At 40.2% G+C, this 12,544-nt stretch overlaps 2 protein-coding genes across 2 annotated transcripts; both read left to right on the top strand.

The window, feature by feature from the left end:
• Positions 1-200: 200 nt before the first annotated feature.
• LOC103524458 (hippocampus abundant transcript 1 protein-like) lies at positions 201-10,760 on the top strand. Its single transcript, XM_008489474.2, has 9 exons — positions 201-728; positions 2,910-3,068; positions 3,340-3,582; positions 5,734-5,955; positions 6,356-6,469; positions 7,115-7,296; positions 8,165-8,429; positions 8,826-8,955; positions 9,999-10,760. The coding sequence occupies exons 1-9, from the start codon at positions 615-617 to the stop codon at positions 10,082-10,084; spliced, it is 1,515 nt and encodes a 504-aa protein (XP_008487696.1). The 5' UTR covers positions 201-614; the 3' UTR covers positions 10,085-10,760.
• A 686-nt stretch (positions 10,761-11,446) lies between these two features.
• On the top strand, positions 11,447-12,152 carry LOC103524468 (hippocampus abundant transcript 1 protein-like). The gene is made up of 2 exons (XM_026819873.1): positions 11,447-11,607; positions 11,856-12,152. The coding sequence occupies exons 1-2, from the start codon at positions 11,530-11,532 to the stop codon at positions 12,135-12,137; spliced, it is 360 nt and encodes a 119-aa protein (XP_026675674.1). The 5' UTR covers positions 11,447-11,529; the 3' UTR covers positions 12,138-12,152.
• Positions 12,153-12,544: the final 392 nt, after the last annotated feature.

Here is a 12,544-nt window from a genome sequence, read left to right as displayed (position 1 = left end):
CATTCATAGATCAATAGATTTATGAGTTATGAGTTTAAACGCGGCTTTGTTCTACTATCAAAGCTAAAAACATTTTTCTCGTTCATTGCCATTAATGCCATTGCTATCTTCACAGACATTTTTTTTTTTTTTTTTTTTTTTTTTTTTTTTTTTTTTTCAAAATGTAAATGTACTTATGTACTTAGTTTTTCTCTCTTTTCTAGTTTTTCTGCTCTTTCTCGTTTTCTTTTCATTATTTCATTAGAATTTTGCTGAAAACCAGGCAGTGGCAGGCTGGCAGGCAGAAAATAGATAAGCCATTGACAAGTGAACCCATAGGTAACTCGGGTTTTGCTGTCTATTCAGATATGACAACTCTTATCTCTTTATCAGTGCCGTTAACAGATAGGGCAACTGCTACTCTTCAGAAAAGTGATTAGGATTAATAACTTCATTAGACGTGTTAGAAAAGAACTGTTGTTTTTGCCAAGTACCTACTTACATACTAAATACAGTGTAAAAGTATGTTAACATCATATTTGGAGTGTTTGTGAAATGAGAAAAATGACAGCAGTTTTCAACAGCCCATATTTTCCTCACCATTGTCTTCTCGTCACATTGGGCTCATCTTCATCATGATCAAGGAAAATTCTAAACTGGTGTCGAAGATGCCAGTGAAGGCATCAAGGAAAATGGTTGGACTCATCATCAGAAGCAGAAAATCAATCCTCAATGATGGTATTGTCACAGTAAGTACATGAGGTCACACAGATCTGTTCAGCCTGCAATTTTTAAAGATCTCTTCACATTTTTTTTTGCTTGTTTTTTTTTCAAAATTTGTTCACCCTTCATTTTTTAAAAATCTTTTCACTTTTTTTTTTTTTTTTTTTTTTTTTTTTTTTTTTTTTTTTAAGCATTACAAGTTACAAGATGGCATGACCCACCGGTCATTTTGTTTTTTTCAGGAAAGTGTGACCCACCAGTGGTCATTTCATATGTTTCCCATGTAATCACATGAAATTTCTTGTGACACATACAATCACCAACTGCTGTACAGTACTTAATGCTAATAATAATAAAATAAAATATTAATAATAGAAAGTGCCTCTGTGGCAGTACATATGTATGGACAGCCTGGAAACTACCTACGTGTTGGGTATATTAATACACAGGCAATGCATCAGGCTAAATGACTGCAAACTGTTGCAGCCTTCCCGTTGTTAATGTTAATGGCAATGAATCATCCTGCCTACAGGGCCGTATTAAAGGGGAGGGGGCATGGGGTCCGGGCCTCCCCCCTCGGGATTCTTTTTTCTCCTCAAATGTAGCAAGACACAGGCGAGCGACCTCCGTGGGGGCGGGGCCTCCCCCCTCGGGATTTTTTTTTCTCCTCAAATGTAGCAAGACACAGGCGAGCGACCTCCGTGATTGAGTTTTTTTTTTTTTTTTTTAATGACAATAAGTATTTTAGGCCGGGTTCGCAAAGTGAGTTTAAACTCGGTTTAAGTTTAACTCTCGGATTTAGCAATCTGATTTTCTCAGGGTTTATACGCGACCTGAAAAAACTGGAAAACCCGGAAAAGTCATGGAATCTGAAAATTGGCCAACAAGAATCTGAAATTTTGCCTAAAAGCCATGGAATAGCCATGGAAAATCGTGAAAATGTAAAGAAAACTTGGAAAAGTCATGGAATTTCGCCACTCGGTCAAAAATAATAAATGTTTAAATTAGATTATCAAGTTTTTCCGAAAACGGCCTGCAGCGCATTCCGCCTCATATTCTTTGACGTTCTGCATATTTATTTAAATGAAGGGGTAATCTTACTGTTTTTTTAAGTACCTACCTCCACCCCCTAATTTTCTGGAAAATTCATGGAAATTGTCTGGAAAAGTCATGGAATTTCATTCCGGGAAAGGCGTATAAATCCTGTTTCCCTCTCCCCTCAAATCCTTTATACAGGCCTGCCTCCCTACCTACCACATTAAATTTCTAATGATGGTATACCACACAGATACATATGTACTGATAACTGATAGTATACCCCACATGTAGGATACTGCCATATCACACACTTCAGCACTTGTAGAGGACGAGAATATCCTCTTCCTAATCACTTAATTAAAAGTAAACATAGTAATGATACCACACAATGATTACTACCACACAACACATTGTGTGAAATGTGACATATGTTTGGAAAGTGTTGTATATTCACCTGCGTAAGCAAATACTCGTATCTATGTAGCGACCTACTGTTGGCAAATAAACCATGACAGGACATGGACTTAGATCCTGCCTATTGGTATTGACATAAGTAAGGCCATCGCTTATAACGCCCTATGTCAGTGCGACCTGGTTAGATCTTTTGTGACTTTCCCGTTGGTTATCTAGAAGAGCCCTAGACTTCACGAAGGCCTGGGTTCTTTTAGGACTGATTTCTTCGGATTTTATCCTGAAGGGATAATGTTCGTTCTCGGAACGGCTGGCTTTCTCCTATCCTGTCTTCCTTCTCTCTTCGATTTCGGGACGATAAGACCTTACTTAGCAGAGTCAGTTCCGTCTGTCAAACCTCTTTTTTTTTATCTTTATAAACAAAGGAAAGCTGTTCCCAACCTCTAATTTTATCGTTTTCCCCCCAGCTAAAAAAGCCTATAATTTTACCATTATTTATTATTGTTCAAAAAGTCAAATGGTGAATTTCACCAATGACTTAACGAGAGATTTCACTAATGGGAGAACTTTTAATGATCCAAACAGGAGTTTTTAAAAACTCCTCCTTTTTAGATCACAAAAACTCCTCTTTGGATCATTAAAAACTCCTTTTTGGATGAAAAAAAATTCTCCAGTTAGTGAAATCTCTCATTAAGTCATTGGTGAAATCCACCAAAAGTCCTGTAAATTCTGAATTGTTTGTTTGGTTTGTCTTGCAGACATCTGGTATCGGAGAGCCCAGTGTATATCATGCGTTGGTGGTTATATTCCTCGAGTTTTTCGCCTGGGGTCTCCTGACAATGCCGATCATTTCCGTACTCAACCGAACCTTCCCCGATCACACGTTCCTAATGAATGGTCTCATCATGGGCATAAAGGTAAGTGCCTTCGAGCTTGGTGCGTGTCTGGATGGGTGACATCATTCCCCGATCACACGTTCCTAATCCTAATGAATGGTCATAAAGTGATAATGGGCATAAAGGTAAGTAAGTGCCTTCGGTTAGCTTAACTCTATACAAAAAAAAGCTCACTCCGGGGCTTAGGTGTGGGGTCAAACAGCTTTGCATATCGAGAGTTAAGTAAATAAAAATATTGTATACTGTATACCTACTTATGACTAAAACTTGGTCTCTCCCCCTCCACCCCCAGGGCTTTCTATCGTTCCTAAGCGCGCCGCTGATCGGGGCCCTGTCCGACCTGTGGGGCCGCAAGTTGTTCCTTCTGATCACCGTGTTTGTCACCTGTCTCCCCATACCTCTGATGACTCTGGATACCTGGTGGTTCTTTGCGATGATCTCCATATCGGGCGTGTTCGCGGTGACGTTCTCCGTGGTATTCGCGTATGTAGCCGACGTGACTGAAGAGCACGAGCGAAGTCTCGCCTATGGACTGGTGAGTAGCGAAACGAACCAAGTGAGCTTCTTGCTATAACTCTTCCATCCCTAAAGGGACAATACTTCCCACAGAATCATTATTTTTAAAAGTGGGATATATCATTCCAGACCTGTCGGAAAAAATTCCGTTCTCAGTGTTTTTCAAACGTTTCTTTTGTGATCTAAGAAGTCAGTAATATTCACTTGGCTAACTTGTCTGGTTTTGTGTCCAGATCGATTTTTGTTCAGTAGTCCTAGAAATTTATAGCCCTAAAAATAATACTGATGACTCTGGATACCTGGTGGTTCTTTGCGATGATCTCCATATCGGGCGTGTTCGCGGTGACGTTCTCCGTGGTATTCGCGTATGTGGCCGACGTGACTGAAGAGCACGAGCGAAGTCTCGCCTATGGACTTGTGAGTAGCGAAACGAACCAAGTGAGCTTCTTGCTCTAACTCTTCCATCCCTAAAGGGACAATACTTCCTACAGAATCATTATTTTTAAAAGTGGGATATATCGTCCCAGACCTGTCGGAAAAAATTCCTCTTCTCAGTGTTTTTCAAACGTTTCTTTTGTGATCTAAGAAGTCAATAAAATTCACTTGGTTAACTTGTCTGGTTTTGTGTCCAGATCGATTTTTGTTCAGTAGTCCTAGAAATTTATAGCCCTAATAATAATAAAACTCGGTTTAAGTTTGACTCTCGGATTTAGCAATCTGATTTTCTCAGGGTTTTTACGCGACCTGGAAAAGTCATGGAATCTGAAAATTGGCCAACAAGAATCTGAAATTTTGCCTAAAAGTCATGGAATAGTCATGGAAAATCGTGAAACTTTAAAGAAAACTTGGAAAAGTCATGGAATTTCATTCCAGAAAAGGCGTATAAACCCTGTTTCTGAACTTTTTTTTTATCAACCAATCAGATTGTTTAACCCGAAAGTTAAACTTGAACCGAGTTTAAAGTGTGGCCCGGCCGTAAAAGTGTTGTCTTGAAATTTGGAGTACCCCCCCCCCCACCCTTCCAATAAGCAATTGTTTGGATTCTTGAAGCCCCCTCTCCCCTCAAATCCTTTATACAGGCCTGCCTCCCTACCTACCACATTAAATTTCTAATGATGGTATACCACACAGATACATATGTACTGATAACTGATAGTATACCCCACATGTAGGATACTGCCATATCACACACTTCAGCACTTGTAGAGGACGAGAATATCCTCTTCCTAATCACTTAATTAAAAGTAAACATAGTAATGATACCACACAATGATTACTACCACACAACACATTGTGTGAAATGTGACATATGTTTGGAAAGTGTTGTATATTCACCTGCGTAAGCAAATACTCGTATCTATGTAGCGACCTACTGTTGGCAAATAAACCATGACAGGACATGGACTTAGATCCTGCCTATTGGTATTGACATAAGTAAGGCCATCGCTTATAACGCCCTATGTCAGTGCGACCTGGTTAGATCTTTTGTGACTTTCCCGTTGGTTATCTAGAAGAGCCCTAGACTTCACGAAGGCCTGGGTTCTTTTAGGACTGATTTCTTCGGATTTTATCCTGAAGATAATGTTCGTTCTCGGAACGGCTGGCTTTCCTCCTATCCTGTCTTCCTTCTCTCTTCGATTTCGGGACGATAAGACTGATAATGTTCGTTCTCGGAACGGCTGGCTTTCTCCTATCCTGTCTTCCTTCTCTCTTCGATTTCGGGACGATAAGACCTTACTTAGCAGAGTCAGTTCCGTCTGTCAAACCTCTTTTTTTTTATCTTTATAAACAAAGGAAAGCTGTTCCCAACCTCTAATTTTATCGTTTTCCCCCCAGCTAAAAAAGCCTATAATTTTACCATTATTTATTATTGTTCAAAAAGTCAAATGGTGAATTTCACCAATGACTTAACGAGAGATTTCACTAATGGGAGAACTTTTAATGATCCAAACAGGAGTTTTTAAAAACTCCTCCTTTTTAGATCACAAAAACTCCTCTTTGGATCATTAAAAACTCCTTTTTGGATGAAAAAAAATTCTCCAGTTAGTGAAATCTCTCATTAAGTCATTGGTGAAATCCACCAAAAGTCCTGTAAATTGTGTTTTTTTTTTTTTTTTTTTTTTTTTTTTTTTTACCTCAAGATTTTCAAAAGTCTTTCTCGTTTTCTCAGGTGTCAGCCACGTTCGCAGCCAGTATGGTATTCTCGCCCGCCCTAGGAGCATATCTGGAGAAGACCTACTCTCTCTCGCTGGTAGTGGCGGTGGCTACGGCCGTGGCAATATTGGACGTGTTCTTCATTCTGGTGGCAGTGCCGGAGAGTTTGCCCGAGAAGGTGCGCCAGGCCTCGTGGGGGGGTGCACCCATCTCCTGGGAACAGGCAGATCCTTTCGCCGTAAGTAACTGGAATTTTTTTATTGACAAATAAATACAACACAGAGAATCTTGGATCTAATACCCTTTTAACTGGAAAATTGGACTTTTTCCGATAATGCAAATAAACAATTACGATTTTTTATGTAAACCCTCACAAAAATTGTAAACATTGTAAACAATAATGCTAATATGAGCATATTTTAGTTACTGTTACATAATATGTTACTAAAAGGACAAAAAAATCAATAAATAAGCATTTACTGTCGAAATTTTGCCATGTTTTCTAATGTAATCCCGATCTTATGAAATTTTATATGGAAATCCGATTTTATGAACAACCCATCGTCCGAATTAGTTCATAATATCGGGTTTCTACTGTATTAATATTTACATATGTTTCTGTTGCTTGGTGATTTCAGTCTTTGCGGAAGGTGGGCAAGGATCAGACAATTCTCATGCTGTGTGTCACCGTATTTCTATCCTATCTGCCCGAGGCTGGACAGTACTCTTGTTTATTTGTGTATTTAAAATTAGTAAGTACATACCTCTATTTTTATTATTTCTATCTTATCTGCCCGAGGCTGGACAGTACTCTTGTTTATTTGTGTATTTAAAATTAGTAAGCCTCTATCATTCTATATTCTTTCTATATTTGTAACAAAATTTGAATTTTATTTAGCTGTAAAGGTCCTTACATACAGAATTCCGGAGTAAAGGGACTTTTCATTCCCATTCTGACAGTAGGTATAAACAGTTTGGTACTTTTCTGATCCAAACAGTAGACAGTAGGTATAAACAGGGAGTAAAGGTACTTTTCAGTCTCATTCCGACAGTATTTAAACAGGGAGTAAAGGTATTTTTCAGTCTCATTCTGACAGTATTTAAACAGGGAGTAAAAGTACTTTTCAGTCCCATTCTGACAGTATAAACAGGGTATATTCTATTCCCTTAGTGCCCAACCTTTTCAGAGGAAGATCGACTTGGATTTTCAATACAGTCTTGTGATCAACTTACCCAATGAGAGACAAGTTTAGAGTAATCAGATACGTAAGATGTTATTGCCAGGTTCAAATTCAAACACTGCTGGGTGTGCTGATCGCGATTGATTTGAAATCAATCCGCGATCGACCAGTTGGGCAGCCCTGTTCTATTCTAATATTATTCTATTCTATTCCCAGGTGATGGGGTTTGACGAGGTGCACGTCGCTGTATTCATAGCTGTGATAGGAACACTGAGTGTGTCTGCTCAGATTATACTGGGCTGTCTAATGAACGTACTGGGAGCCAAGCATACTATTATCATCGGGTTGGTGTTTGAAATGCTTCAGCTCATGTGGTACGGGTTCGGATCTCAGATGTGGTGAGTTTTTTCCCCCCGATTTACTTGAGGGTAAGGCTCATCTGGCTGGGGGACCTTAGGGAGTAGACCAGCATAGTCTGGCTGGGGGACTTTGAAATTTCCCTTGCTGAAGAATTAGCAAAGGTTGTATGCGAAGGGCATCTACTCTTAAAATTTTCTAGCCAAAACCAAAAGTAATCACCTTAGGGCTGATTGAGGGCTGACGAAAACGCCGACCCCGTCTGTACACGGAAAAAGGCGAAGAAGAAGAAAACGTGAGGGTGAGGCTACCGTTAACGTCCACGCTCATTTATCCGTCAAGAATAATAATAATAATGGACTTGAGTGGAAGGCAACCACTAGGCGAGGTTAACGCCGGAGTCGTTCTCTACCACCTAACCCTTAGAGCTCCTTTATTATGTGGTCAATATCTCAAATAAATGAGGATAAAATTCCACGCCTCAGCTGGGTTCGAACCGACGCCCTCCTGTTTACCAGGCGAGCTTCTTGACCACTACACCAGTGAGGCAGGATATCCAATGTATAGTAATATGGAACAAGGTAGACGTAAAGAACTTATCCGTGACGAATAAGCTCGAGGGGATCTTTGTGACTAAGACCTTGGAAGTTACAGTTCCCTCTTGATAACCCATGTTGCTCTGTGAATGGTCACCTAATTGTAATCGTATTTGTACAGGGCTTGAGGATAGACATAATCTACATGGCCCTAGTCATTTTGTTATAAAAGTAAATCAAAATATAAAAAGATATAAAAGGTATAAGTGAAATACATGGTGCTCCTATGGAGTTACACTAATATTTTTTGATAAAAAGTGAAATAATTATTTCCCATTCTCATTTTCCGATGTGTGTGATTTTTTTATTGCAGGATGATGTGGGCAGCAGGTATCCTCGCATCGCTAGCATCCATTACATACCCGGCTATATCTGCCCTGGTGTCCATGCACAGTGATGCCGACAGACAGGGCCTCGTACAGGGGATGGTGACGGGCATGCGTGGCCTGTGTAACGGGCTGGGCCCGGCCATGTTCGGCCTTATATTCTACATGTTCCATGTTGATCTCAGCGATGGGCCGGATGTAGGCCCGGGCACCTTGGCCAACCGGACGAATAATGTCAACAGTTATCCGTCGGTGAGTGATCCTTTTCATCAGTAAATAACTATTACTTAAGTGAAATAAGGCCTTTTCCAATGTAATGGCTTGGCTGAGATCAAGATTATCAGGTGCCATAAATAGAGCATCAAGCATGTGCATTAGGGGCAGTAGAAGGAGGTGACAATGGTGAGAGTTTGTTAAAATTCAAAGATTTCTCATGACCTCAAGGCCAATTCTTTTAGGTCCATGCCTATCCAAGCACGGAAAGGTTTGGTTAGAAAATTTTCGCCGGGATTCAAACCCAGCACCTCTAAGTTGAGAGTCAGTGCTCTTGACCACTGCTTGCCCACCTCAGCCACAGAGGTGGGCAAGCAGTATAAATAATGGGATATATATTCTGTTCTAATCTCCCCTTGTTTCTCTCCCCCCCAGGTGATCCCCGGCCCCCCGTTCGTATTCGGCGCCCTCCTAGTCATAGCTGCTCTCCTAGTGGCTACCTTCATACCAGAGAGTATAGTAACGCGATCTGTCGGCACAACTCAACTGCGTCGTCAGTCCTCAGGTGGGCCCCTCCCTAGCCGAAGCTCCGGGTCTAAACACGGCCCCGTCTTCGGGAAACTATCCAATGGGAAAGCGTCCAAGCATGCTCCTTATATCTCGTCCAAGCATGCTTCTTATATCTCGTCCAAGCATGCTGAATCCAAGCATACTCCTTACACGTTGATTGCATGATATATTACTTAGTGGGCTCTGTAGCTGTAGATTAACACTGTGTAGTTGTGCTGTAGTCTATGGTCGTAGTTTATGTACGTACTTTTTTCTCCTTATTTTGGTGTGATTATTGTTTGTGGATACCTTTGTTTATTTGATTTTTTTTCTTTCTTTTCTGTCTTATTTCTGTGTGGTTATTGTTTAGATACTTTGTTGACTGTGTTGTCTTTTTTTCCTATCTTGGTAAACTGCATGTACCTACTACCTACATACTTACGTCTTTTCCTCTTTCCAACGAAATTCTAACAGCTTTTTTTTATGTGACTATACTACCAAGCTTTTTACGCTATACATTTCAACTTTCTTCTCTATTGTCCTCACAAGGTTGAGTGTATATCAAAATACATTGTTTGCATGGAGTATTAGAGAGGGGTCTAGTAATTTGCACATTTGCAGTTTTGATGTGGTTAAAATTATTAGTGAACTGTGGTTTAACATGGGTATGTAGTTTTCCTGTAGTCAGTGTTAACGACTTGGCTTTTTCCCTTTTTACTCAAGTTATATTGTATAGGCAGGTAAGTACCTACTTTTCTAATCTGAGCGCAGGGCAGTGCGCCAGGCCAAGGAGGTTTTCTCACCTTCATAGATCGGCTTCCTCTGAAGATAGACTTTTGAAATTCTGAGCATATATTTAGCTAATACACTATTTGGTATTGTTATTGGTACAAGTAGGGCCATCGGCTTTAATAAACGCCCTATGTCACTGCGACCTGGCTAGATCTTTTGTGACTTTCCCTTTAATTTATTTTTTCTAGAAGAGCCCTAGATTTCTCTTATTGGCACTCTCAATTCACATGAATTCTTCTAACTTGTAGTATTTGATTTCATTTACAGATTCGTCAGTGACGGAGGTTCACTACAGTGACAAGAAGAGGCGACATAACAACAGTGGCGGATTAGAACACACCTCCCTCCTATAAAACACCGTGCTCTCTTGTATAGTAGTGCTTGTGAGGGAACAATAGTGTAGTGCTGTGCCCAATATAGGGAGCCAAATCAAAATGCGGGTTCCAAGTCAAATGCGGGAGCTTTGTAGATTACTGCTAGAAATGAAACTAGTAGATAACTGGTGGGATGAAACGGTGAGGTAACCAAAGGACAAATGAATCCGCATTTTGACTTTTGCAAATATTTCTCTGAAAGTTATTCAAGCGTTCCCTTGCTTGTGCAGAACTTAGCTGCTATATATTTATCATTGTTTTATGTGTTTGTTAATTTTATTACCTTAGGACACATTTTTTCACTGACTATAAACTATAACTAATTACCCTAAGGTTTTCGTTATGAACGCTCGCGTGTATTCAAATAGCTAGTAACACACTTTATTAATTTGTATTTCTAGTATAATTCAGCAATAAGGCCATTTGTTTTAGGTTGTGGTTATGTACCGGGTTGGGTTGAGACAGGATATTGTTTCTACAGTTTGGCATGGGAGTGGTCACTTAAAAACAAGGTTAGTTTACCAACCTTGCCTATCTCAACCCGGTACATAACCACGACCTTATACCTCATTTCCACCCGCTCTCACGCTTAAACCCTTCGCTTGTGTTTGTAACCATACCAATGCTATCATATTAATGTTTTCTAAACACCCCCACTAGCTAGCACAAGTGTTCATAACTACAGCCTAAAGGTGCGTCTACACTAGAGTCGAATGAAGTCGATCGACATAAGGCCATCGCTTATAACGCCCTATGTCAGTGCGACCTGGTTAGATCTTTTGTGACTTTCCCGTTGGTTATCTAGAAGAGCCCTAGACGTCTCACGAAGGCCTGGGTTCTTTTAGGACTGATTTCTTCGGATTTTATCCTGAAGGGGTAATGTTCGGTCTCGGAACGGCTGGCTTTCTCCTATCCTATCTTCCTTCTCTCTTCGATTTCGGGACAATAAGACCTTACTTAGCAGAGTCAGTTCCGTCTGTCAAACCTCTTTTTTTTATCTTTTTAAACAAAGGAAAGCTGTTCCCAACCTCTAATTTTATCGTTTTTCCCCCAGCTAAAGCCTATAATTTTACCATTATTTATTATTGTTCAAAAAGTCAAATGGTGGATTTCACCAATGACTTAACGAGAGATTTCACTAATGGGAGAACTTTTAATGATCCAAACAGGAGTTTTTAAAAACTCTTCCTTTTTAGATCACTAAAAACTCCTCTTTGGATCATTAAAAACTCCTTTTTGGATGATTAAAAATTCTCCAGTTAGTGAAATCTCTCATTAAGTCATTGGTGAAATCCACCAAAAATCCTGTAAATTCTGAATTGTTTGTTTGGTTTGTCTTGCAGACATCTGGTATCGGAGAGCCCAGTGTATATCATGCGTTGGTGGTTATATTCCTCGAGTTTTTCGCCTGGGGTCTCCTGACAATGCCGATCATTTCCGTACTCAACCGAACCTTCCCCGATCACACGTTCCTAATGAATGGTCTCATCATGGGCATAAAGGTAAGTTCCTTCGAGCTTGGTGAGTGTCTGGATGGGTGACATCATTTCCCGATCACACGTTCCTAATGAATGGTCTCATAATGGGCAAGTGCCTTCGGTTAGCTTAACTCTATCCAAAAAAAAAAGCTCACTCCGAGGCTTAGGTGTGGGGTCAAGCAGCTTTGTATATCGAGAGTTAAGTAAATGAAACTATGTATACTGTATACCTACTTATGACTAAAAATTGGTCTCTCCCCCTCCACCCCCAGGGCTTTCTATCGTTCCTAAGCGCGCCGCTGATCGGGGCCCTGTCCGACCTGTGGGGCCGCAAGTTGTTCCTTCTGATCACCGTGTTTGTCACCTGTCTCCCCATACCTCTGATGACTCTGGATACCTGGTGGTTCTTTGCGATGATCTCCATATCGGGCGTGTTCGCGGTGACGTTCTCCGTGGTATTCGCGTATGTGGCCGACGTGACTGAAGAGCACGAGCGAAGTCTCGCCTATGGACTTGTGAGTAGCGAAACGAACCAAGTGAGCTTCTTGCTCTAACTCTTCCATCCCTAAAGGGACAATACTTCCTACAGAATCATTATTTTTAAAAGTGGGATATATCGTCCCAGACCTGTCGGAAAAAATTCCTCTTCTCAGTGTTTTTCAAACGTTTCTTTTGTGATCTAAGAAGTCAATAAAATTCACTTGGTTAACTTGTCTGGTTTTGTGTCCAGATCGATTTTTGTTCAGTAGTCCTAGAAATTTATAGCCCTAATAATAATAACTGATCAGAAGAAATTAAAAATTCTGGTCCTAAAATAAGTCGGGGTGAAAGGGATAAGTAAGCAAACATGATCAATACTTAAGAAAAATTTCGCAATAATTTTTGGGCTTGATTGAGATCTACAGGGTTTTTTCTAAGTGTGTGTGTGTGTGTGTTTTTTTTTTTTTTTTTTTTTTTTTTA

This window comes from Diaphorina citri, unplaced genomic scaffold, assembly GCF_000475195.1.
Source record: "Diaphorina citri unplaced genomic scaffold, Diaci psyllid genome assembly version 1.1 scaffold100, whole genome shotgun sequence".
In the NCBI taxonomy this organism is placed as follows: domain Eukaryota; kingdom Metazoa; phylum Arthropoda; class Insecta; order Hemiptera; family Psyllidae; genus Diaphorina; species Diaphorina citri.
This window is presented reverse-complemented; position numbering and strand designations above follow the sequence as displayed.

What these genes read in the sequence shown, in the direction of transcription:
- LOC103524458 (XM_008489474.2), top strand. Translation starts at nt 615, where the DNA reads ATGATCAAGGAAAATTCTAAACTGGTGTCGAAGATGCCAGTGAAGGCA. An exon ending in GTCTCATCATGGGCATAAAG is followed by an intron (nt 3,069 to 3,339) that starts GTAAGTGCCTTC and finishes CTCCACCCCCAG; the next exon opens with GGCTTTCTATCGTTCCTAAG. An exon ending in AACAGGCAGATCCTTTCGCC is followed by an intron (nt 5,956 to 6,355) that starts GTAAGTAACTGG and finishes TGGTGATTTCAG; the next exon opens with TCTTTGCGGAAGGTGGGCAA.
- LOC103524468 (XM_026819873.1), top strand. Translation starts at nt 11,530, where the DNA reads ATGCCGATCATTTCCGTACTCAACCGAACCTTCCCCGATCACACGTTC. An exon ending in GTCTCATCATGGGCATAAAG is followed by an intron (nt 11,608 to 11,855) that starts GTAAGTTCCTTC and finishes CTCCACCCCCAG; the next exon opens with GGCTTTCTATCGTTCCTAAG.